Raw genomic sequence first — 26,661 nt, 5'->3', positions numbered from 1 at the left:
AAATGGAGGCAAGAGTACCAGAAAGATAAAAGTACGAAAATAATTTTAATTGAGGCTATTCTCGTGTCCTCTTGGAATGTTCCTACTTACAGAATCCAGATGGTAGGAATCTGTGCTTATGACTCATGCTAGCATACATGATTATCATCAGTTGTTTTTACACTTGGAATGATTTTGACTTGGGCATAACTTGAATTGGTTGAATTTTCACTTTAAAAGTACTACCTTTTTCCATGTTTATCAACTATGATCTCTTTTATATCTTGTGCACCATTTTCTTTTCCAACCTTTATCCACTGCTTGATCTTTCTGAAAAGCCAACTTGAGCTTAAAACCAAGCTAAATTGAGCAATGCCAGCTGGTATGTATTTGAAATGTAACAAAAATTGTCTAAAATAGTGTACACTTGGATTCAGTATCCTGTTTATTTTGCAATATTTGCATCTTGTCTTTTGTTTCCCAGAAAGTGAATCTGAGGATAGTTCAGATGATGAACCTCTGATTAAGAAACTTAAAAAACCACCTACAGATGAGGAATTGAAGGAAACAGTCATGAAATTGCTGGTTGATGCAAACTTGGAAGAAGTCACAATGAAACAAATCTGCAAAAAGGTGAATGATGAAGAATTTATTATGTATGTTTTCTTTAAACTTGATTGGAATCTGACGCAATAGTATAAACAAGCTCAGTACTGAAGAGAACTTGGGCTTTTAGTCTATTTAAATGACTATTTGAAATATTAACAGCAATAGTCAATTATCAAATTTTGGTCATGGTGAAATTATATTTAAAACTAGCTGCAATTTCTCAATCACTGCACATTTAAACATGGAAATGCATATATTACTGTCAAGTGATTTTGTTGTAGTCTCTCCCATCCCCACCCCCAATTGCCATGTTGAAATCTGTGTAGGTGAAATCTCCTAAATTTCTTGATTTTGTATGATTTGGTCTTACTGTAAAAACTCTTGGGGCAGGTGGCAAATTGCAACTTGTTGAATGAGCTGTGGCCAAGTTTTTTAACTGGTGTAAAGTTTATTTGCTATTGCATCCCCCCCCCCCACCTCCACCTCCACCTCCTTTTTCTGTCCCATGAATAGGATGATCTTTATAGTACCTTTTACCTGGTTCACTGCTTGGTCTGCTTGATGATATTACAGTTGCTGGATCTCCTTGAGGTGACAGTGGAATGAAATGGGCAGATACTAAAATCTACAGTATAAAGATTATTAGGTCCATAGATAATGTTTCAAGGTTGGTTGAGATTGTAATCATTTTGCCACTAACCGTAAAGTCAAGTACACCCAGAGAATTAATCAAGAATTAAAAGCTAGATTTTGTTTTGCAGTACCTTTTTTAATGGAAAAATTACAAGAAATACAATATGAATAATGAATCAGACATATGTAAGTTTTTTTTTAGTCACCAAGAAATCATAACATACTTCTTTGCACAACTAGATATGTAATAACTCCTGGAAGATTTAGTCTGGTAATATCTTTACAGGTAACATTAAATGGCATTTAGTTGTACTGGCTTTAATTGAATACAATTGATTTGAAAAAAATATTTTTACATTGTACCTATGTGGTATAATTGAACCTACTGTGTGTTGATACAATATAGCCTGATTTTTAAAACAGGTCTTATATCATGGAATGTTTAGCATAAATGGTTGAACTCCATCCATTCTCATTGCTTTTAGTATATTTGATATCTAACCGATTTGTAGGCATTTCCATTGTGTTCAATTCTTGTGACTCTCCAGTTCTAAACAATCTCTATATACAAAATCATTCTCTAATATGCATGCAAGGGAACCTATAGAGTTAAAAGATATAGATTTTCTGCATTTGATATATTGAGTGTGTCATGAATTTAGAATTCATTTCTGTTGTATTGAATGAGTTTGGGAGGTCTTGCTAAGGCTGTACAGGACATTGGTTAGGCCACTTGTGGAATATTGTATGCAATTCTGGTCTCCCTGCTCAAAGAAGGATGTTGCGAAACTTGAAAGGATGCTGCCAGGGTTGGAGGGTTTGAACTGTAGGGAAAGGCTGAATATTGCTGGGGCTGTTTTTTTTTTCCCTGGAGAATTGGAGACTGAGGGGTGACCTTAGAGGTTAATATAATAATGGAAAGGTAGATAGACTAAGGTTTTTTTCACCTGGAGTTGGGGAGTCCAAACTTAGACTGCATACATTTAAGGTGAGGGGGAACGGTATAAAGGGACCTAAAAGGGCAATTTTTTCATGTAGAGGTTGGCGTGTGTATGAAATGAGCTACCAGAGGAAGTGGTGTAGGCTTTTAAGTACTTTTAAAAGGATAGGTATATGAATAGGAAGGGTTTAGAGGGATATGGGCCAAATGATGGTAAACGGGACTGGATTTATCGAAGATATCTCGTCGGCATGGACAAGTTAGATCGAAGGGTCTGTTTCTGCTGTACAGTTCTATGGCTGTATCTTGAACCATTTAGGAATGCAAATGGGCATTTGAGTCAGTTTTTACAGCTGCCCTTCAGCCAACAAGTCCATGTTGAGCCTACGAAGAGTAATCCACCCAGACCCATCCCCAGCCTTATTTGCCTATTGCACCTAACCTACACATCTTTTGGATTAATGTTAGAAGTGGTGAAACTGCATGTTTTGGGGGTTCTAGATTCTTTTCTAAATTAGGTCAAAGGCAAGACTTTAAATGTTTGGCCACTGAACTATGACTCACAAGACTTTATCTTAACCTTACTTGTGATAAAGTTAGAAACCCATTTCTTCTCTCAATTTTCACTTGAGATAGTGTACCCTGTTAATAGTAACTATATGGAATGCTGTATGACCAAACTTGAATTGCTTTCTGGTAATTGTAGGTTTTACAGCTTTTTTTTCTCCTGAATAAGAAACTGAATTTATTATAATTGAAAGTAACTTGACGTGGAAGCATAGTCTGTTCTTGCTTGTGTGCTGTTTGTTTCATAGTTCATGTTTGAGAAGACAAATTCATATCCTCATGTATGCTCACTTGTTGAAGTAGGGTACTGTGGATTAAATTGAATGGGGTAGATAATCTCTCAAATTTGCAATGAGCTCAGTTCAGTTATGATTCATTGGCCGTTTGTGTATACATCTTTTATACTTTTAAATATTCTGAATGGCATTTTTGACCCTTGTAGTTTTAATTGCTATTTTTAATGTTGAAAACAAAAATGTCTATGTACTATTCTTTAACATTTAGTGATTTTTCTTTTTTATTTAGGTCTTTGCCAGCTATCCAGATTATGACCTGTCTGACAAAAAAGATTTTGTCAAGAATACTGTGAAAGAGGTATGTGTTTAGTTCTCCAAATCTAGTATCTATTTATAAATCAGTGATTTAATGATGCATTGATCTGAAAATTTGCAAATTCCAGTTAATGAGTTCAAAAGGAAATTGGATGCATGCTTGAAAGAAATAAACCTACATGGCCAGAAGGATTTAGAAGGTTTGGGGAGTGATGCTGACGGGATTGATAGGCCAAAAATGACACTGACACTATAATTGCCTGATGTCAGGCTAAAGGCGATGAATAATTTTGAATGTGATTTGGGATAAATTTTAGTGTTATAGCATAATGTAAGAAAATACTTGGGTAAAAATGATACTTATTGCTAGTCTAATATTTTACTTGAGTCAGTGTACATGAGAAGTACATTTTATAAATCAAATCAATATACCTCATTTTGCTTGTTGCCATAAGATGTAAGATCAGAAGTAGACCATTGAGTCCGCTCTGTAATTCAGTGAGCTTGGGTGATCAGAACATTCTCAATATCTTGTCACTTATCTCAAGAGGGTTGGAATATAAAAGCACCGTTGTGCTACTGAGACGGTATAAAGCTCTGGTTAGGCCCCATTTGGAGTACTGTGTCCAGTTTTGGTCCCCACACCTCAAGAAGAACATACTGACACTGGAGCATGTCTAGCTGAGATTCACACGGATGATCCCTGGAATGGTAGGTCTAACATATGAGGAATGGCTGAGGATCCAGGGATTGTATTCATTGGAGTTTAGAAGACTTAAGGGGAGATCTAATAGAAACTTAAGATAATACATGGCTTGGAAAGGGTGGATGCAAGGAAATTGTTTCCATTAGGCGAAGAGACTAGGACCCGTAGACACAGCCTGAGAATTAGAGGGGGTAAATTCAGAACAGAAATGCGGAGACATTTCTTCAGCCAGAGAGTGGTGGGCCTGTGGAATTCATTGCTGCAGAGTGCAGTGGAGGCCGGGACGCTAAATGTCTTCAAGGCAGAGATTGATAGATTCTTGATGTCATGAGGAATTAAGGGCTACAGGGAGAATGTGGGTAAGTGGAGTTGAAATGCCCATCAGCCATGATTGAATGGCGGAGTAGACTCGATGGGCCAAATGGCCTTACTTTCACTCCTATGTCTTATGATCTTACCCAAACTCTCTTTTTTAAATCATTTTAAATGGGGGAAAAAAAAGTCTGCTTATCTCAACCTTGAACATACTTAATGACCCAGACTCAACCACCCTCTGCAGCAAAAACTTCACATATTCACATCTCTCTTAAATGTGTCACCCCTTATTCTGAGATTGCTAGACTCTCCTGCATGGGAAAACAGCACTTCTGCAACAACCCTGTCAAATTTCCGAGAAATCTTGTATGCCTCAATGAGGTCACCTCTTTCTTGTATATTCAAATGAGTACAGACCCAATCTAGTCAACCTCTCTTAAAGCAATCCCTCCATTACTGGTATCAGGCTAGTGAAGCTTGTCTAGACTGGGCCAAAGAACTTTAGATAATGGACCTGCAGCTATTCACCATATTCCAGCAGTGGTCTGATTAGCACGTTGTGTGGTTTTATCAAAAGCTATCTACTTCTGTGCACCTTTCCCTTTTGAAGGTGACTATTTCATTTGCCTTTCTTATTAAATGCTAGGTTTGATTCATGGATTGCAGCTACCAAGTTTTCTGCAGTCTTTCTCTATTTAAATGATAGTACTCTATTCTGCCTGGCAAAGTGCAAAACCTCACACATTGTATTACATCTACTATAATTTTGTCTCCTCACTTATATAGACAGGCTATGTGTGCTGACCGTCAGCCACAAACCTAGCTATTGTACGTTCATTTTCCTAATCCAAGTCACTAATGTATAGTAATTAAGTGACTGCACCAGGGATCATTGCGGTGTAATTGCTATTAATTATGAAAATCCACTCCTTATCCGAACTGCCTTCTATTTTGATAGCTAAAGTGATGTGAGAATGACAGCCTTTAATATCAAGACCTCATTTGACCAAGTATGGCATCAAGGAATTCTAATAAAAACAAAATGGGGGCAAACTCTGCTTGCACAGAGGAAGAGGGTTGTGGCCGTTGAGGCCAGAAACTTTTGCTGTCCATTTTGATATTAACCTTTCCAATTCCCCTGGCTTGCTACTAATCTTTATCAGTTTTATTTCAACATGGTAATCAGATGACTATCCTTAATTGCACTGGTTAACTATCATTTATTTAGCCCGTTCCTAGAATCCTCCTTTCTCACTGAAATATGCCTTCACTGTGATTCATTAACATTTTTATGGGTCTAGGTGGGTTACTTTTTGGAGGGTTGGTGTGGACTTGTTGGGCCGAAGGGCCTGTTCCCATACTGTAGGGAATCTAATTTTTCTTAAATGTCTGCCAGTGTTCCTCAACCACCTTTTTTTTTTCCTACTACACTCCTTCACTAACATTGATTCTCACGTTAGTACTGGAATAATTTTCAGAAGCATGATTTAAACTTAATAGTAATGCCCATCACAAGTAGATAATAGCTGAGAAGAATTGCCTCCTTCCTGGTTTAAATTGCCTTAGGGGCCTTCCTGCACATCACATTGCAGAGTGAAACAATCACTCTGATCTATAAACTAGTGTAACAGTAGGAGTAGCAGTCTTTGAAAAAGCAGAAAGCAAGCAAGACTCTGCTGTGATTATAACTTGAGTAGAGGTCTGTTCCTGCTTTAAGGCATTGAGTTACAAGGAGGGGATGGTTTCCATTGTGCATTCCACAATTTTTTTAAAGCATATTGATAAGCATCTCATTCAATTTTTATTTTTTCAGTTGATTTCGTGATGAAACTTCTCCTAGTTCAAAGAAACCAGAGTGTTAAGAAGGCTCCATTACCATGTTCCCATGGATTGTGAAATGGGATTGTTAAACACCAGCAGAAATGAGAAGAGAATGTATTTCTTTGCAAGCCAGTGAGATTTATATAGGTTGTCTCATCCCAATGTATATTGAACATCTTTCAACCAATTGCTATAGATCTGACTTTTAAGACTTCAGTTTTATGTTACTTTACTAGCTTTTTTAAATGTTTGAAAGTGTACATTTTGAATCTAGAGCTGTGAATAAAATTATCTAGAACATTCATTACTTAGGTGTTAGGCATGTCTCATTTTTCACCAGCTAGAGTCCAACTAATTGAATTGAAAAATATTTTAGCCTGTTCTGTAGCTTTAAGTTGCCACACTTTTTTTTTGCATGTGCTCTGTTCAATTTAATTTTTAATCTTTGTTTTTGTATTTAAATGTCCTCAGTGTAAGGCCATGGTTTTAATCTTGTCAGGGGAAATTTTATTGCAGATGCAGTATGTATACTTCTGTAAGCTAAGTTCTTATTGTAGAACTTATTGAAGATTCTGTTGAACAATTTCTACCCTAATTTCCCAAGAGTAAATAAAACTTTGTACACATGAAAATAAGGTAGTTCATGTTTTAATTTTACTTGAGCACCTTTTTGATTAACAACTGAATGATCAAAATTATTAATGCTTTACAGAAAGTAATCTTTCTAATGGAAAAAGTAGAACTTCCATCTTACTGCAAGGGCATTTAAAATGATAAACAAATACTCAAAACATAAATTAAGTTGTATTAATGATTTAAATGTTATCACAGTACAAGAATACTCCTCCTGATGGTATTTTTGTTCAGTCTACTCTGGGTTTTAAGCACAATTGACTAATCAATCATTGAATTAAACAATCTCAACAAATCAAATTTTAGTATTGAAACTGAGACCAAATGTACCTTTCATCTACCAAAAGGACACTGTTTGTTATTCTGCTACATAATGATATACAATGACATTCAAACCTAGATGCAGAAATAACAGTACAACATTGAATGTAAGTATCATTCATTGGTATTCCCAGGAGATTGGGAATTACTTGAGTATTACTAATCCCAGCTTTAAAGTGGTCCTGAAAAACTCAATGCCAGATAGTAAACATAACTTTTTTTGGTACTGATGCAACTGGCTTGAATTTTGCAACAAGTTAAATAGCAAGTAGGCTGAGGCAGTTACATTGGTGACTTAGTATTGTTTCAGTCTAGTGTAATTGACCAGTGGAATGAGGACAGCTGTTAAAATACCTGAGTTTTTTTAGTGATGGAGTTTTAAATGATGTTTGTCACTATATTGAGACTAATTTAGTCCACTGCTTTGTAAATAAAACTACCCTATTGATCTTGCATAACTCATGTTCAACAGCATTTGACTCTACACCATTACTCATTTGGTTGCACAGACAGGTGATCTGAACATTAACTAAATATTTACATCAAATTATATACAGGATTTAAGTTACAGGTCTAGAAATCCTGTATTTTACCATATAAAATCAAAGATACAGGAACTTTAACCTTGTTCAAGCAGGATTATTATCCTTGCATTTGTCATTCTATACACTTTACAAAAATAATTAGCCCAGATTAACTGAGGAGAAACGGCAGTGTCAGACTTACTGCACAATCACAAGTTTTATTTAATGAAAGAAACTATTCATCTATCATTCCAAACAGTTCTGTCTCAATTTGAGCTTTTCAAATAGGGAGGGAAACTAGATATTTTACCTCATTCTGATATTGTGACTTGGTCCAGAGTCTGTGATGCATTACACTGCTACTCAGCATTTCCAAAGCAAGAGGATTTATCCCAGCTGGGTAAGTTGGTGCTTTAAGAATTAAAAGCCTTACTGGAAAAACCAAGTTTAAAAATCACAATTCCAGGTTATAGTCCAATAGGTTTATTTGGAAGCACTAGCTTTTGGAGTGTTGCTCCTTTATCAGGTGGGTGTCCTGATGGAGTAGCATGCCCAAATAAACCTGCTGGACTATAATCTGGTGTTGTGATTTTTTAAAAAAAACTCTGCACACCCCAGTCCAACACTGGTATGTCCAAGTCATGGGAGAAACCAGCTTTAGTTTACATTTTATCTTAAAATAGTATTCTGCATTTTTAACAGGTCACAAATCTTAACTGCTGGAATTCAGACAATGCAAACATTGAATGCTTCCTTAACTAACTCTCCCTGGTCAGCTTCTGTGGCAGCTATTTTAACATGTTAGAATCAAAGATGCTAATTGTACAAAAAATAAAATGCATAGTTCAAATCCTGTGAAGTAGCTGGTGACGCTCAAGTGTGACCTTTTGTTAATATTGTGAGCTTTGCTCAGTAACTTTATTAAATAAATTAGTGTGAAGGCAGCTTTGCCCACACCATTTATAAATGGAACTGGAGTATTGCATTGGTATAGTTTTCCATGTCTTCATGTGAAGCTTTGCCACTTATTTGCTGACAGTTTGAAAGTGATATTCATTTTGCACATTCAAACACCAGTTTTGCCAAGAATTTCTCAGTGATCTTTAAAACTTGACCTGTATAGTAATTAGCAATAATTTGTTTAAAAATGTAGACTCTATGTACATTTTCTTTTTGCCTTAAGTTATAAATCACAGTCATCTTTTACAATGTAGCAATTTTACTCGCTTCTCTGACTCCACTCAGGTAGGCCCCAGTAACCGTTTGTGGAAAGTGTCGATTAGTTGCCTGTGTAAAAAGAAATGTATTTTTAAAACAGTGAAAAACGAAAATGTTGAGCATTACTTGTTAAATAACTTGGTTTTGCTATTATATGCAGCTGCTGGTTAAACCAAAAGCCTCATTATTTTAAAAGCTAAAAGCAATGTTCCAAATTGAAACTGCAAACCAGACCCATCCGAGGAGATGTAATAGGATGCCTTCAGTCATTCCTTTTGTTTCAAATCAAATTTTTGTACAAGTTCAGGTGCTGACAGCAATGCCTAATGCTGAACAAATTACTAGAAATTTGTTCAGCATAAGTTTTTAGGAAACAGTATTTTTGGTCTGTGCTTTTCATGAATTTATTTAACAGCATTTAAACTATGTCTTTCAAGTAAATCAATTTACTGTTAGATATGAAAACAAATGACAAATCAAATATGCCAGTCTGATTACAATGATGGATGACCAATGCAGTCCTAGTTGAGAAATTGCTGTGATCTGTATAATGTTTGGCACATTTATGCTCAATGGGAAATTCAGAACTGACCTACACACACTCTCCTTCTAAGCTCAGTGACTACACTTCCAACTCAGTACCATGCAGACTTCTACACTAAAAGAATTGCACTCTGTACCTTGTGTGTAGTGCTAGAATTGTATTTAAAATGCATGCAGTCCTGAATGGTGAGTGATTCAATAACTAACTGGAGAATCCCACAAAATAACCTAATATGAACCCTGTCAAGGACAACTAGAGACAGGCAATAAATACTGGCCAGCTCACAAGTGAATTAAATTGTTTAAAAATCCAAATTTGGACGAAATAATCTGATCCAGAGGTGGTGATAAGGATGTTCACTGACATCAAGACAGCATTAAAGCAAGTGTTCAACAATTTGAGTGATAACTGGCAGAAAGGAAGTTGGCTGTAGTCATGGATCCCAATCACCTCAGCCCTTTACTGCACAAATTCCTGTATTAGCTCAACCATTTTCAACTGCTTCAATAATCTTTGATAAGGTCAAATGGAAATTTTCATGAATGATTACAGTATTGAGTATCTTTCATGACAAAAGCAATCATGCCTTTATGCAAACTTGAGCTGATAAATCAACTACCACTTCGATCAATATAAAAGCTGACTACTTTTCTGTTACATTCACCTAGCTAGACCAGCCACATCAAGACCATAAGAGAAGCAGGAGATAACTTACTGACTTCCACCTACAAAAGTCACAAATCTGATAGAGCTACATGCAACTAGGCAAGTGGTATTCTAAGCACAGTTCAACTGCACATAGGAGCCTGCCTAACTCACCTCATGCACCACATTAGACTTTCAGCTCCTCTGCTGCTGCAAATGTTAAAGCAATGTGCACGAGTAGATATACTACTTACCAAGCTTTCTATCAAAAGGCACAGGGCATCAACACTTGCAACAAACTTCTAGGTCGTACACCATCCTGATTTAGGGCTATATCATTACATATTTCTTCACTATTGCTGGCTCAAAATCCTGGAACTCTACACCGGACAGCACTGCAATGCAACTACGTGAATTGTAGCAGTTAAAATAGGTGGCTTGTCACCATTTTCTTATCTCTAATTGCCTAAGAAACCAATGCAGACCTTTCCAATGGCAGTGAATTAAAATAGCCAGTATTAAAATTAATTGTGAATGCAGAGACAGTTTAAAACAGTATGCCTATCAAAACTAATTGCTCATTAAGAAATTTTCTTTTAACACCACTGAATGCAAACATTAGAAAATAACCGACAACACTGGAATAAATTGTAAAATTAAATCATGTTAGCCAAGAGCAAACCCTTTGATTTTGTATCATAGTTAATTCAGAAAATTTCCAACCATTTTGCAAGCAAAGCTGGTTGTCTTGTACAAATTTTAGTGAAAATAGTGCAGAATCATACCATTACTGCAGGGAGTCAAAACAAAGAGTCAGACTTGTGTAGACAAACTAATTTACATTCAATACTTAGGTCAACTTAATTGTAAGAGGTACAGGGCATATGTGGGCGACACAGTGGTCAGCACTGCTGCCTCACAGCGGTCAGCACTGCTGCCTCACAGCGAGACAGACCCAGGTTCAAATCCCGCCTGAGTTTGCACATTCTTCCCGTGTCTGTGTGGGTTTCCTCCGGGTGCTCCGGTTTCCTCCCACAATCCAAAAATATGCAGGTTAGGGGAATTGGCCATGCTAAATTGCCCATAGTGTTAGGTGAAGGGGTAAATGTAGGGGAATAGGTCTGGGTGGGTTGCACTTCGGCAGGTCGGTGTGGACTTGTTGGGCCGAAGGGCCTGTTTCCACACTAAGTAATCTAATCTAAAAATTAATTTATGTATTTATTACCAGCCAAGTAGCTATTTGCACATCATAAATGCCATAAGTGCATACAAAGTCCATAGATCACAATTTTTTTTAATATAGCATTTAGCTAACCTTGGAAGTTTAAGAACTGAGTACTTCACAGTCATGTGTAAGTAGTCACATACAGAGGATTTGGAAGTTGCTACATAAATGCATTATGTTCCTTAAATTTAGTAATCCCTTCACAAGTACTTCAGAACAAATCAGAATTTAAAATAAAATTATTTTTAAAAGTGTACAAATAATTGGCAGTTGAATTTTGAATGACAAGCTTACCTCCCCAGCAAAAAACACTTTTCCTTGTATATCTTCAGCGATTATATCATAGGCCTCACCACTTCCCCCTGCCTTTATAAAGCTGTAAGCCATCTGTGCCCATGGGTCCTTGCTCCAGTGTGTAACAAAATATCTGACTGGATCTGGAACTTCCTGTAATGATATTTAATGTCTCAGGTTTTAATATATTGAGAGACTCAAATGCTCAAAACAAAGTACTGAAGCACCTCTATGTAGTTCCTGCATTAGTAAATTAAGAATTTACTGGTCATTAAAAGAATTGAATGCAAGTTAATGAAGCTTTTTGTTAATTAGTAAAAGAAGACCAATAACACAACACGTAACATAGCAGTCCAAGGTTTGGCTGTAGACATTCAACAGCATTAGTGAGTCTTTACACCAGATAGCTGAATGAAACAAGTTGACAAATGTTACTTTCACAATAGTTATAAGATTGGTAAACATAACTCAATCCAATAGTCTGAATTAGATTTCAGAACACAGGTTTGGTAATATAGTCCTGATGTGATCAACTGACTCAGAACTAATTTATTTCATCAAATTGCATCATTTGTCATCAGCGAGTTTCTTTTTGTAATTTGGGCCCAAAATTCAAATTATACAAAAGAAAAAAAAACAAGTTTAAATTATACTTAAAATTCAAATGTGTCTTTACATGAATGTGTTAGACAATGGGGCCACTCCTGTGAATCACCTAAGATCACTTTATCATGTTAAAAGGAACTACTTAATGTGCAAGTTGTTCTCAAGTCACTTACTTTGATGAATATTTTAAAATCAACCTGTCCAGTTGTACACAAAGTTAAAAGTCACACAATATCAGCTTATAGTCCAACAGGTTTTACTGGAAGCAGTAGCTTTTGGAGTGCTGCTCCTTCATCAGATTTTTAACTTTGTACACCCCAGTCTAACACTGGCATCTCCAAATCATGTCCAGTTGTGTTGTGACACACCTTTTGAGCAGGTCAGACTTGAATACAGGCCTTCTAGCTCAGAGGAAGGAACACTACCATTGCAACACAAGAGCCCATTATCTTATTTTAAAGGATTGCTTTGCACAGCTTGCATGCATTCCTGCCAAAGGCAGCCAGAGATGGAGTAATATAGTTTATCTGAGGAACGACAACTAGCATAAAATTGGTTATTTAGGTCTTGCTTCGTTGAGAAATGACATTGATGTAAAAAATAGAGATCATTCTTACAATGACCTCAACCCAAACAGAATCTAACCAATACCCTTTAAAATTCAATGGATTACAATTGCTGAATTCCAGGACTAGACATGTAAACAATGTGGCTAAAAGAGCAGGTTAGTATCAAGGAATCCTGCAATGGATAATTCACCTAACTCTTCAATGCCTGTCCATCATCCATAAAGACAAAAATCAAGTGTGAAGGGAATATTTGTCTGAATGAGTGCAAGATGCTCAACACTACTAAAGAAGGTGCAAACTTGACCCACTCTTGGGAAATAAAGCAGGGCAGGTGACTGAGGTGTCAGTGGGAAAGCATTTTGAGGCCAGTGACCATAATTTGATTAGTTTTAAAATAGTGATGGAAAAGGATAGACCTGATCCAAAAGTTGAAGTTCTAAATTGGAGGAAGGACCATTTTGATGATATTTGACAAGAACGTTCAAAAACTGATGGAAAATGGGAAGCCTTTAGAAATGAGAACCAAGTGTCCAGAAACAGTATATTCCTGTTAGGGTTAAAGGAAAGACTGGTAGGTGTGGGGAATGCTGGATGACTAGAGAAATTGAGGGTTTGATTAAGAGAAAGAAGGAAGCATATGTCAGGAATAGGCAGGAGAGATTGAGTGAATCCTTAGAAGAGTATAAAGGCAGTATACTTAAGAGGGAAATCAGGAGGGCAAAAAAAGGGGACTTGAGATAGCAAAGAGGTTAATGAAAAGGGATTTTACAAATACATCAAGGACAAAAAGGTAACTAGGGCGAGAACAGGGCATCTCAAAGATCAGCAAGGCAACCTTTCTGTGGAGCTGCAGGAGATGGGGTAAGATACTAAAAGAGTATTTTGCATCAGTGTTTACTGTGGAGAAGGACTTGGAAGATACAGAATGTGGGGAAATAAATAGCAGCATCTTGAAAAAATGTCCATATTACAGAGGAGGTGCTGGTCTTGAAATGCATTAAAGTGGATAAATTCCTAGGACCTGATCAGGTTTACCCGAGAACTCTGTGGGAAGCTAAGGAAGTGATTACTGGGTCCCTTGCTGAGATATTTGTATCATTGATAGTCGCAGGTGAGGTGTCAGAAGACTGGAGGTTGGCTAATGTGGTGTCACTATTTAAGAAAGATAGAAAGGACAAGCTAGGGAACTAGACCAGTGAGCCTGATGTCAGTCTTGGGCAAATTGCTGAAAGGAATCCTGAGGGACAGGATGTACATTCATTTGGAAAGGCAAGGACTGATTAGGGATAGTCAACAGGGCTCTGTGCATGGGAAATCATGTCTCACAAACTTGATTTGAGTTTTTTGAAGAGGTAACAAAGAGGATTGATGACAGCAGAGCAGTAGATGTGATCTATATGGACTTCAGTAAGGCGTTTGACAAGGTTCTCCAGGGGAGACTGATTAGCAAAGTTAGATCTCATGGAATACAGGGAGAACTCGCCATTTGAGTACAGAACTGGCTCAAAGGTAGAAGACAGAGGGTGGTGGTGGAGGGTTGTTTTTCAGACTAGAGGCCTGTGACCAGTCCACAAGGATCGGTGCTGGGTTCACTAAGAGGTATTGTTAGTAAATTTGCAGATTACACCAAAATTGGAGGTGTAGTGGACAGCAAAGAAGGCTACTTTAGGTTACAATGGGATCGTGATCAGATGGGCCAATGGAGTTTAATTTAGATAAATGAGAGGTGCTGCATTTTGGGAAAGCAAATCTTAGCAGGACATTGACACTTAATGACGGTAAGGTCTGAGAGAGTGTTGCTGAACAAAGATCTTGGGAGTGCAGGTTCATAGTCCCGTGAAAGTAGATTTGCAGGTAGATTGGATAGTGAAGGCAACATTTGGTATTTTTTTAGATTAGATTTCCTACGGTGTGGAAAAAGGCCCTTCAGCCCAACCAGTTCACACCAACCCTCTGAAGAATAACCTATTTCCCTCTGACTAATGCACCTAACACTTTGGGCAATTTAAGATGGCCAATTCACCTGACCTGCACATCTTTGGACTGTGGGAGGAAACCGGAGCACCTGGAGGAAACCAACACAGACACTAGGAGACTACACACAGACAGTCGCCCGAGGCCGGAATTGAACTTGGGACCCTGGTGCTGTGAGGCAGCAGTGCTAACCACTGTGCCACAGTGGGTCAAAATCCTGAAACTCCCTCCCTTAGAGTATTGTGGAAGTACATATCCGAAATAGACTGCAACTGTTAAAGGCAGCAATTCACGACCACCTTTTGCAAGGTCAATAGGAATGGGCAATAAAAGATGCTTAGCCAGCTAATATGATCTTCATCTGAATGAATGAATACAATAAAAATTCGCGATTATGTGAGCACACTGGTTTACTGCGTATGATTTTGGTATCCTTACCTACAGAACAAGATACCTGCCTTGCGGGGGGAGGTGCAACTATGGTTTATGATAGGGATCCTTGATTTACATATGCTCATGAACATGAGTCCATAGAAGTATACATTAATAATCAGGTTAAAAATTCGACTTGTGAACATTTTCTTATATGTAAGAATTGCTATTTTATATTGTCCAGCATTGTGTTCCACTGGTGAACAAATTAATTTGTGAAGTCAGTCAAGAATGGAATCTGTTCCCAACCTGAGGAAAGCCTGTACCTTGATTCATGAGGTAAGATAAGTGAATCTCAGTGCAACATAAATTCTGAGGGCTGTTTGAGAAATTAAACATAAAACTGAAGGCTTACTGGAAGATTGATGCATGTTTTAAAAGCAAGTAACAACACTCACTGCAACAATAGTTTTCACAGCTGCATGTTGAGCAATGGTTAAAGTGTGATTGGCTCTAAGGGGCTGTGTATAGATGCAGCTTTGATTGGTACAAGTAGCTGATTGGTCTGTAGAAAAGTGACCAGTTATCGTTCACTGAGGCCTTCTCTTGCCAATGTTATTAGTTCTCAGTTACCTGAATAGCTTGGAGCTGCAAATAAGGAACGGAGAAATCATTCAGCTCAGAAGCTCCCTCCATTCTCTGCAGTAAATAACACTTTTTAAGCCTGAAGAAAATCAGTTTACCTTTCCTTCAGTTGATGTAAGCTGTAACTTTTAATTGGTAAGTTTGTAAGTGAGTTAGCCACCTGTGCATCTTGCAAAGCAGAAAGAGGATTTGGAGAAAGAAGATGGTGAAGCAGAATTTTGACCAGCACAATCATTAGAATCATCTCAGCAACTGTGGTGAATGGAAACGAGTTTTTCCCTCTGTTTATAACACGCATTTTTTTTCTTGATGCGTGTGTATGCATAAGTAGAAATTTATAAGGGGATTAAAGTTTCATTAGTCGAATTGTACATCAAGAGTTCATAATTGTTTGCCTGTAGGTAGAATCTAGTTGCATGTCATAAATAATACTTTAAGTACAGGTCTGTCAACCTGGGTCTGAAAGGCTGGTATTTTCAGGGATGTATACTACTTCAAGTCTTTAGTTTTTGTGACAACTCCAGGAATAACAGGGCTCGATTTCCAGCATGCCACCCCAGTGAGATGTAGTACTGTAACTATGGATCATATCCTCAGAATAGAATAAGGGTTGACCAATCAGGATTGAATTAAGGAGAAGTTTCTTTACTCAATGTTTGGAATTCTCTGACTTGACAAGCTGATTTATGACTAAAGATAGAATAGAAAATGGAGAGGATACAAAAGATCAGTCTGATTTTGCTGAATGGTACCACGGCATTACGATCTACTCCAACTCCTATTTTCTTTGTTCTCACCTATAAAAACTTCTAGATGTAAAGCAACTTAATACAACATGCAGTGAAATTAACAAACATACAAATCTTCAAAATATTTAATTATGGTAGCCTTGCCCTACTTCTCACCCAAACAGAAGCATGATATTTAGGATTAATTGCTGTCTGTGCCATTTTTGCTTTTTAAACATGTTACTATTTGCAATACTGGGATTACCCAGACAGTTGTATGAATGCATCCAGGCATCTGTAACTAACCTCAAAACTCGAGATTATTACTTGATACGTTGCAAGGAAAAAAAGGCATTTTGAAAAAAAGTTTATTTAATAGTGTTTTAATTCTCTATTATATTACCTCTTCTTTAAACAGTTCTCTGAGGACGCTCATACATAATTCAGCCACTTGCTGCTCTTGCATATCCCGAACGACGGCCACTGCATCTCCACTGATCACAGACATCAGAACACAATGCTCACCCTGCAAGTTTCAAATCATGTAGAAATCGTATGAATATAGGACATGTAAAAATAACCCATGACCTGTTGGCAAAGGACAAAACAAAAACAAATTTTCCGTGAGGACGATATACTAAGGTTTTAGGTAATGATATCAATGGATATATTTTGATTATTTTTAATGGCCCAATTCATGTGCTTGAGAACCCTTACCTCTCAAGCTCAGCAAATATGACAATGTGCATAGAAATAATTTCAGGCCCAGAAAAGTCCAAACGTAATAACTAGCTCAAATTTGTCACAAACTTTACTTATGATGTTTTCAATATTGAGATGCAATTCAAGCTGGTTTTGCTCATTTTGTAGAAATATGATCTCTTCCTTAAACACCAACCATTCTTATACTGCCGAAATTATCCACATCTTGATTGAATATCAGATCACAAAGTTACTTCTAAAATAAGCACCTGTTCCAATTGTACACCAGCCCATCAAGTGCTGCTCATTTGATTATTAATGCTGCATTTATGGCACATAGAGTATTCTGATAATCCTGATCAATCCAGCCAATCAGGCTGCATGGCAACAACATAAATGATTGACACCTCACCCAATGACAATAGAAAAATAGCAAGCAATCCCTGGGAGAAGATGATTATTTATTTGATGTTATTTTAGCAGAGATGCAAGGATTTTCAAACTCAACTGTGTTCCAGAGAGGAGGCAAGTGAGAAGGCAGAGGGATGCAAAAACTCAGGAGTGACAGCAAGTCAAAGGCAGTAATTAGTAAACAGGATGATTTAGTAAATTATTGCTGAGAGGAGAAATACACAGCCAACATTTTTCATATTGCATTCATTAGAATAAAGACAAGAATGCCAAATTTCAAATTATTTCAAATTTATACGAAAAGGATGCTAAGTGATGTCAGGTCCACAGCGATTTGTCAAGCCACAGGGAAACACTGGCTTTCCAGTCTATTGCCTTGCTTTTTCTGCAGCAACACCTGACCAGTGTTGATCTGCCAACCAACGAACCAACATCGGTTTCTCTTAGGATAAATTCTTGCAAAGGTTTAAAGTATAATCTTCCGTTTGCCATAATGGATTCATGACTAAAACCTCTGACATCATTTTTTCAATAATAATAAAGAAATGTGAAAATTACAAGTGAGGAACGTTACCCAGCTGTATTATGTGTCTTATGTGAAGCAATTTCATTTGCCAATTTTCATTCAGCACTGTTTCAGAAGAACAGATTAGGAGTGCAAAGCAAAGGATTGCTGTACTTCACTGGCTGTGCATCTTGAGGAGGTGAACATTGCTGTATAAATGTAAGGTCTTCCTTTATATAGATTGAACTTCTGCAACTGCTAACATCTGATGAAATAGATCTCCAAAATTCCTAGATTGTAACTTTAGATGCAGAGCTCCAAGCATGCTACAATTGACTGGTTCAGAATGTTAGCAACATTTGGTTCTGCCCAGCAATAGGCAAGGGATTTATCCCAAGGTTTTCAGGATAGTTTGGGGGACAATGAAGTGCAGCTCAAAGGTTATAGCATGTTGGAAAAAGACAAAGACAGAGACAGAAGCAGATTCCATATCAGAAGTGCTGTAGTTAGCTGTCCAGCTGGGAGGGCAGGTAAATGTTAGAGTTCTTTCAGCCTACTGAGTCTGCACTGATAAAAACTGCTCTAAATCTGCACTGGGCCCACATCCTTGAATATTAATGACATTTCAAATGCTCATCCAAATACATCTTAAAGGTTGAGAGGTTTCCTGCCTCAAATACACTCCAAGGCAATGTATTCCAGATTCTCTCAACCGTTTGGGTGAAAAAGCATTCTCAAATTCCTTCTAAACCTCTTGCCTGTCACTTTAAAATATTGGCCCCTCATTATTGAGGGGAACAAGTTGGTTTATTCCACTCTGTCCATGGCCCACAATCTTAAAATACCTCAGTCAGGCCTCAGGACTTCTTAAAACAATCAGAGCTCATCCAGCCTCTCTTCATAGCAAAACTGCTCCATCCAAAGCAACATCCTGTGAATCTCTTCTGCACTCCTGCCAGAGCAAATACATCATTCCTATCGTGTGGTAACCACAATTGCACACAGTACTCCAGCTGTGGCTGAACCAAACTTGCACAGCTCCAACATAACCTCCCTGCTCTTGTAATCTTCCACAACTAGAAAAGATGTGTCCCATGTGTCACTACATTACTAACTTGTTGTCTTCAAAGGTCTGTGGGAAACCATCCCAGATCTCTCTTCCTCTGTTTGTCCTAGCATCTTACCATTCATTGATTACACCTTCACCTTGTAGCACTTTGGAAAAAGGATCACTTCACACTTTTCAGGATGAAACTTTATCTGCCATTGATCTGTCAAATGACCAATCCATTTAAAACCTCCTGTAATCTAAGACATTTTTCTTCACTGCCAACCACCTGGTCCTTTTTTTTTGCAAAATTACTTATCATTTCCCCCACATTCCCATCTATTTCATTTATACATATCATAAACAATAAGGGGGCCAACACTGATCTCTGACAGTAAGCCAGTGAACACCACTGTGCACTGACAAAAAAACAACCTTTACAACCACCGCCAATTTTGATTCAACTTGGCATGTCACTCAGGATTCGAAGCGATTTTTACCTTCCTTATCAGGCTTCCATATGGGACCTTGTAAAAGACTTTGCTGAAATCCATATTAACTACATCTACGATACTACCCTCACTTCCTACTCTCCTCTTGAAAAATTCAAATGTCTTGGGCATGACCTCTCCCTGAAAAAGCTATGTTGACTATCGCTGATCAAACCTTGCCTTGTCAAGTGAAGAATAATTCTCTCTTTCAGCATGTTTTCCAATAGTTTCTTGATTTGAGACTCACTGGTCTGTAAATCTCTGTTTTCTCTCTTTTTAATGGTCAAACAACACTTTTCTTGAAAAGTGGAACCACATTAGCTGACCTCCAGTGATCTAGCATCTCCTCTGTGGCCAAAGAAGAAATAAAAAAGCTTTACCCAGAAAGCCTCATGTAATGATCCTTCCAGGATATCATCCCTCTTCACTACAGTAACTGACTCCTTAATTAATAATGCAAGATCACTTCCTTTAACATTCTTCCTTCCTGAAGATCCTCTACCTCAATGTATAGCTGTCAGTTCTGCCCCTTCTTCATCCATGCCTTTGAGGTCCGACCAAGCAGCCTAAATTCTTGATGGAATAACTCATCCCTTTGTTCTACCTATATTGTTGGTACCAATGTGTATTGTGATCTTTACCTTATTATCCTCCCCCTACAGCACTGTGACATTCCTGATCCTGGTACCAGGTAGGCAACAGACCATCTTGGAGTCACATTTGTGGCTGCAGAAACACTAGTCTATTCTCCTAACTAATGAATCCCCTATTGCTATCACTCCTGCGCATTCAGGCCACTTGCTCTGTTTGCACTCTCTTGGGGAACCAGTACCAACAGCTTCCAAAACAGAAAACAAATCGAGTGGGACCCCAGTGGACGTCTGCCCCACCTATCTGATTCGCATTGACTGCTTGGTGGTCACTCTTTCATCCAGTTTCTTGGGCTACTGTGTGACCACCTCTCTAAATGGGTTTTCAGCCTCACTGATGTGCCACAGTATCTCTAACCACTACTTGAGCTCCAAAACACAAACCTCAAGTTTCTATAGCAGGAAATATTTTCTGCACACATTGTCAACTAGAGTACCATGATTCTCCATAAATGACAGATCAAACATTCCACTTGTGTAAATTACACAGATTGTGGGTCTGGCAACTCAGTGAAGAGGCAAGAGCAGCTGGATAGCTCGAGTAATTCCGAAAGTTCTTGAGTTCAAAGTGTTGAAGTCAGGATTGCCAGGTGCAAAGTCACTGGCTCAGTGTTACAGGAAGTTGTGAGGCACTCAAAAGAAGTCTTCAAGCATTGGTGCTTCAGTGCATCTGGGAGAACAGGGCTTGAAAGACAGACAAGTGGTATTAGCTGAATGCAGTTGAACAAGATTGGAGTTCATTGAAAAACTCAGGCAGTTTTCCTCGGTGAAGCTAGCAGTCAGTGAAGAATCGAGGCTCAGCTTGTGAATGAATAGTGTAATGTAGTTTTGGAGTCCAAGATAGTACAGACCAAGCAAAGGAGGCTTACAGAGCAGCAGCACTGAGGCAGTCCATAATGCAGCAATGTAGTTGAGAGGAGGCTATGTAGTTGAATAGGTGTAATTGAAGAATTACGATCCCTTATGAAGTTTAATCTTCCATTGTGCTGGGTGTGGCTCCAACTAGCAGAGAGACTCGCCCCGCTCATTTTTGTTCGGGCTCCTTGGTGCCACAATGTCACACGTGGCCTTGATTTCAAGGTCAGTCACATGCATATCACCTCCGTAATTCAGCTCTTATGTCCATGTTTGAACCAAGGTAGCAATAAATTCAGGTACTGACTGGTTCTGGGTGACACCGACACGTGCATTAGTGAGCAGATTATTGCTAAGCATTGTCAATGGTCATTTTAAAGATGTTTGAGAGTATGCTGATTAGGTGGTAATTAGCCAGGACGGATTTGTCTTGTTGTGGGTGTACAGGACAATACATGAACAATTTTTAAAACTGTCAGGTAGATGCCAGTGTCATAGCTAGACTGGGGATGCACCAAACTCTGAAGCACATATCGTCAGTGTTATTCCTGGCATGTTGTCAGGGCTCACATCCTTTGCAGTATCCAGTGCCTTCAGCCATTTTTTGACATCACAGATCGAGTTAAATTGACTGAAGACTAGCATCTCTGATGCCCAGGACACCTGAAGGAGTCTAAGATGGATTAGCTCCTTGGAACTTCTGGCTGGATTGTTGCAAATGCTTCAGGATTAACTTTCATAAGGTGTGCTGGACTCCTCCATCATTAATGATGAGGATATTAGTGTCACCGAGTTGTTTAATTGCCCACCATCATTCATGACTGGATATGGCTGGACACAGAGCTGAGATCCGATTCCTCAGTTGTGGATTTTCTTAGCCCTGTCAGTTGATGCAAATGCGGTTTCAACACAAATATTCCTGTCTTGTAGCTTCACCTGTCTTGTCCTCTCAGTCGTAGGTACACCTGATGTTGCTCCTGACATTTCCTCCTGTGATCTTCATTGAATCAGGGTTGATCCCCTGTTTTGAGGGTAATGGTAGAGTGGAGGATATGCCAGGCTATGAGGTTGCAGGTTGTATTGGAGTATGATTATGCTCTGGCTGATGGCTCGGAGTGCATCAAGTTTGCCCAGTTTTTACTTGTGAGATCTGTTCAAAGTCTATCCTGTTTAGCACAGATGGTGGTGGGGGTCAATGTAGAGGACTCATAGGTTAACCCTGCAGTCTGTATATTACAGTGCTGCTACCTCTGCTGGACCTGTCCTGCTTGTGGGGCAGGATATACCTAGGGATTTTTTTTTATTTGGGACAGTTTGTGTAAGGTAGAAAGATTCCATGAATATGACTGGATGTAAATCGGTGAGTAGTTATACCATTGCTTGAGTAGTCGGAGACACAACTCTCAACTTTGGCACTAGCCACCAGATGTTGTTAAGGACAATTTTGTAGGGTTAACAGTACTGAGTTTGATATCATTTCTAGTACTTAAGTGATGCCAGTGGTCCATCTGGTTTCATTCCATGGCTAGTTCAGAGTCACCATATTATTTTCTGGCCAGATCAGGTAAGGACAGCAGTTTTTCTTCTCCAAAAGACATGAATGAATCAGACGTGTTTTCACCACAGTCAACAATACTCATACTTCTGCTTCCTTTCAACTTGAAAAAGCAAATTTAAATGTATGTGGGAGGACAGGGAATGTAGCACTGGTTGTTTCAGTTACTCAAAGATTACAAAATGTTTGGTGATTTTGAGATTAGTACTGAATTCAAATTCCATCACCTGCTGTGGTGGGATTCAAACACGCATCCACTGAATAATACCTGAATTTCTGGACGACTGATTTGGCAACAATACCACCAAACATTGCCCTGAACATTTAACTCGGTATATATGCAGTACTTTCACTGCTGTCACCAGTGCTCTGAATTCATTGTTAACGTAAATGCTGTCAATTCAGAATACCAATCATTTTGACATTTAACAAAATCAGTACTGCAATATAATCACTCCGATTATATTTGCTGGATTTACTGAATCACGTTGCTCCTAATAGTTTAGGCATTGGTATTAAAAACATAAGAACAGTTTTATTTTTAAAAAAGCTTATCAAATTTTCTGTTTTCTCTCCTTTTCCCATTTGCAATATTACTGCCATATTTTACTTGAAATTTACTTCAACTTTTGATGATTGTTCACGGCATTAAGACTTTATTTTGACCTTAAAAGGTTTACAAAATAATGAGAGGGTATAGATAACGTGAATGCCAGGAGTCGTTCCCTGGGGTGGAAACTTCAAGATTAAGGGGTATATTTTAAGGTGAGGGAAGGGAGATTTTAAAAAGACAGAGTCATAGAGATGTATAGCACGGAAACAGACCCTTTGGTCCAACTTGTCCATGTCGACCAGATATTCCAAATCAACCTAGTCCTGGCCAATATCCCTCCAAACCCTTCCTGCTCACATAGTCATCAAGATGTCTTTTAAATGTTGCAATTGTACCAGTCTCCACCACTTCCTTTGGCAGCCCATTCCATACACATTTCACCCTCTGCGTGAAAGAGGTGCCCCTTAGGTCTCTTTTAGATCTTTCCCCTCTCAGCTTAAATATATGCCCTCTAGTTCTGTACTCCCCCACCCCAAGGAAAAGACTTTGTCTATTTATCTTATCCATGTCCCTCATAATTTTATAAACCTAATTTTCATTTTTATACACGTGTGGAATGAACTTCCAGAGGAAATGGTGGATGTGGGTACAGTACAATGTTTAAAAGACATTAAGATAAGTACATGGATGAGAAATATTTGGAGGGATATGGACCAAGTGCAGGCTGGTGGGACGAGTTCAGTTTGGGGTCAGCATGGACTAGTTGGTCCAAAGGGTCTGTTTCCATGCTGTGTTACGACTATACTAAAATTAGTATCAAACAATAAAATTTATTTACTTACTTGTGGATCCATATCATAAAATACTCCAAAAAGTCCTCGTTTGTTAGGACTGGGAGGAATATGGCCAAAGAAGTCCGCTCCTTGAATTTTTTTCTGCCAAAATTTGTATGGAAACTGTAGGGCAATCTAAAAGACAAAAAAAAAGTGCAGTTTCAGTGATTGGAACTCATTTTAAAAGTATCCAATCAATTCCTAGGAAGAGCGCAGATTATCTTTTTGGTAGAAGTTGAAGGATTCTAAAGGCATTAACACAAGATCTGAATTTTAAATGATTTCAAAGTGCATAATTCCACAGGCCTTCACTCAGTGACTGAGAAAGGAACCTGCAGGAAAAATAAAGAGAAAGTAATGAAGTGTTATCTTTGGAAAATTCTGTGTAGCAGCAGATGGCAGAGTTTTCTTTTTAAATTTCTTATCACATTTCAATACTTTACCAATCGAGACCTTCAAGAATATATGCATGGAAATTTTTGCAGAGCTTTTGTCTCTCAAACTAGATCATGGGCAGCATGGTGGCACAGTGGTTAGCACTGCTGCCTCACAGTGCCAGAGACCCGGGTTCAATTCCCACCTCAGGTGACTCTCTGTGTGGAGTTTCCACATTCTCCCAGTGTCTGTGTGGGTTTCCTCCCACAATCCAAAAAACGTGCAGGTTAGGTGAATTGGCCATGCTAAATTGCCTGTAGTGTTAGGAAATGTAGGGGAATGAGTGGGGTGCGCTTCAGCGGGTCAATGTGGACTTGTTGGGCCGAAGGACCTGTTTCCAAACTAAGTAATCTAAAAAAAATCTAAAAAATCAGTACTCAATATATAGCTACTCAACATAAAGATACTAATATAGTTTTGAATTCAAATTCAACTGAGCGATTTCGATATTGGTTCAAAAGTACAATTGTACTGAAATGTATAGAATGGCTTGTTGCAAAATAATCCTTAAGCTTTCCTGATAAGTTTTTAAGTCATCATATTGAGGCCAGTCATCATATTGAGGCCAGTCATCATATTGAGGCCAGTCATCATATTGAGGCCAGTCATCATATTGAGGCCAGTCATCATATTGAGGCCAGTCATCATATTGAGGCCAGTCATCATATTGAGGCCAGTCATCATATTGAGGCCAGTCATCATATTGAGGCCAGTCCCACTTACACAGATTAACCTATTTTGAACTTTTATTTAGAAATACTAATAAACTCCTTGTACACTAAAATATGTTTGTCATTCCTTTCAAAAATGATCTCCTTCCAATGATTGGAAGGCTCAATCTACACAATACTCCAGATGGGGTTTGATCAAGTGCAACATGAAATTATTTTTAAATACCAAAAGAACTACAAATGCTGTAAATCAACAACAAACACAAAAATTGCTGGGAAAGCTCAGCAGGTCTGGCAGCAGCTGTGAAAGAAAATCAGAGTTCACTAGACCGAAAATGTTAACTCTGCTTTCTCTGCACAGATGCTGCCAGACCTGCTGAGCTTTTCCAGCAATTTCTGTGTTTGCTTTGAGAATTACTTTTGTTTTGTAATCTGAATATTTTGGGGACAAAATACAAACATAGATGTATTTACTAGACCTTAAAGCTCAATCATAATATTCGTGCCCTCCCACATATATTTGCATATGCGTTTCCTATTTGAAAGTAACGTAGCATTGGTCATGTCACTTAACACCTTCAAATCATTCTGAATCTTGCTCTTCCCTATTCTAATTAATTCGTCCGCCACTGAAAAAAGTTTTTCTTATTTAGTATTATTTGCATTTATGTCAAAGCCATCTTAAATGGCCTCACTTCTGTCCCATTTAAAACTTCCTATTACTGAATTATTCGCTTCTTGCAGTCCTCTGTATGCAATGCTTCTCCACACCAATATTCTATCCTTGTTCCCATCATTTAGTGGCTTAAGCCATACCCACATAAGTTAACATTGAGAGAACGCTGGTTTCAATTTCAATGACATACAAATCGCTTTCAGTATCTCAAGTACTGTTTATGTTTTCCCTTAAAACTGTATTTATTGCACAAATGACCACATTCTCAGAGTCTCTAGATAATTATGTATCACTGTTGGCAGTGTATAAATGGAGATGGGAAGGCAGCTGAGTGGCATAGTCACTGGGCAAGTAATCTGGAGCCTGGCTAATCTCAATGTGAATTCAATAAAAATCTGGAATAAAAAAGCTAGTCAAATAACGATCAAGTATAACCATTGTCAATTGTCATAAAAACCCATCTAGTTAACTGATGTCATATAGGGAATGAAATTTGCCATTCTAACTTGATTTGGCCGACATTAGACTCCAGACCCAAACAATGTAATTGACTGTTAACTGCTCTTTGGACAAGAGATTCAGGCCCAGTCAGCAAATTCCATACCCCAGGAATGAATAACAAAAAGATGTCCTTATACATCATGATTGTTCTGATATTTTATCAAGATATACCTTCCCTGAAATCTTTAGAAGGAAGATGTTCAAGATGAGTCTAAAGTCTCAGGCGCCATAGCTTTCTTTGGTTCTGGTCTCATTAAGAAGTTTTCGATGCTCCACACACTTCCTCTCTTGGATAATTGCAGAGTGTTCTCTTGTTCCTCTTCTTTGGAGAAATCACTCCATATTTAAATTATGGT

The 26,661-nt window shown here is 38.2% G+C and overlaps 2 protein-coding genes across 6 annotated transcripts in view; one reads left to right on the top strand and one right to left on the bottom strand.

Moving 5' to 3' along the window:
- The window catches only part of dek (DEK proto-oncogene), a 37,596-nt gene extending 30,854 nt beyond the window's left edge, over nt 1-6,742 (top strand). For 2 of the 3 annotated variants that reach the window (XM_060850242.1, XM_060850241.1), the window contains exons 10-12: nt 464-612; nt 3,254-3,322; nt 6,114-6,742. In XM_060850242.1, coding sequence (XP_060706225.1) covers nt 464-612; nt 3,254-3,322; nt 6,114-6,125 — 230 coding nt within the window. In that variant the 3' untranslated portion in view covers nt 6,126-6,742. The remainder of the gene's footprint in view (nt 1-463; nt 613-3,253; nt 3,323-6,113) is intronic. The other variant, XM_060850243.1, reaches the window with a different exon arrangement.
- Nucleotides 6,743-6,761: 19 nt separating this feature from the next.
- Nucleotides 6,762-26,661, bottom strand: part of LOC132832323 (lysine-specific histone demethylase 2) — a 112,828-nt gene continuing 92,928 nt past the window's right edge. For 2 of the 3 annotated variants that reach the window (XM_060850238.1, XM_060850239.1), the window contains exons 18-21: nt 24,032-24,157; nt 16,823-16,945; nt 11,526-11,678; nt 6,763-8,886 (exon numbers count right to left, since the gene is read on the bottom strand). In XM_060850238.1, coding sequence (XP_060706221.1) covers nt 8,803-8,886; nt 11,526-11,678; nt 16,823-16,945; nt 24,032-24,157 — 486 coding nt within the window. In that variant the 3' untranslated portion in view covers nt 6,763-8,802. Of the gene's footprint in view, nt 8,887-11,525; nt 11,679-16,822; nt 16,946-24,031; nt 24,158-26,661 lie in introns of all 3 variants that reach the window. The other variant, XM_060850240.1, reaches the window with a different exon arrangement.

This window comes from Hemiscyllium ocellatum, chromosome 34 (genome assembly GCF_020745735.1).
Source record: "Hemiscyllium ocellatum isolate sHemOce1 chromosome 34, sHemOce1.pat.X.cur, whole genome shotgun sequence".
Lineage (NCBI taxonomy): Eukaryota > Metazoa > Chordata > Chondrichthyes > Orectolobiformes > Hemiscylliidae > Hemiscyllium > Hemiscyllium ocellatum.
The sequence above is the reverse complement of the archived record's forward strand: the minus strand, read 5'-3'. Positions and strand labels throughout refer to the sequence as shown.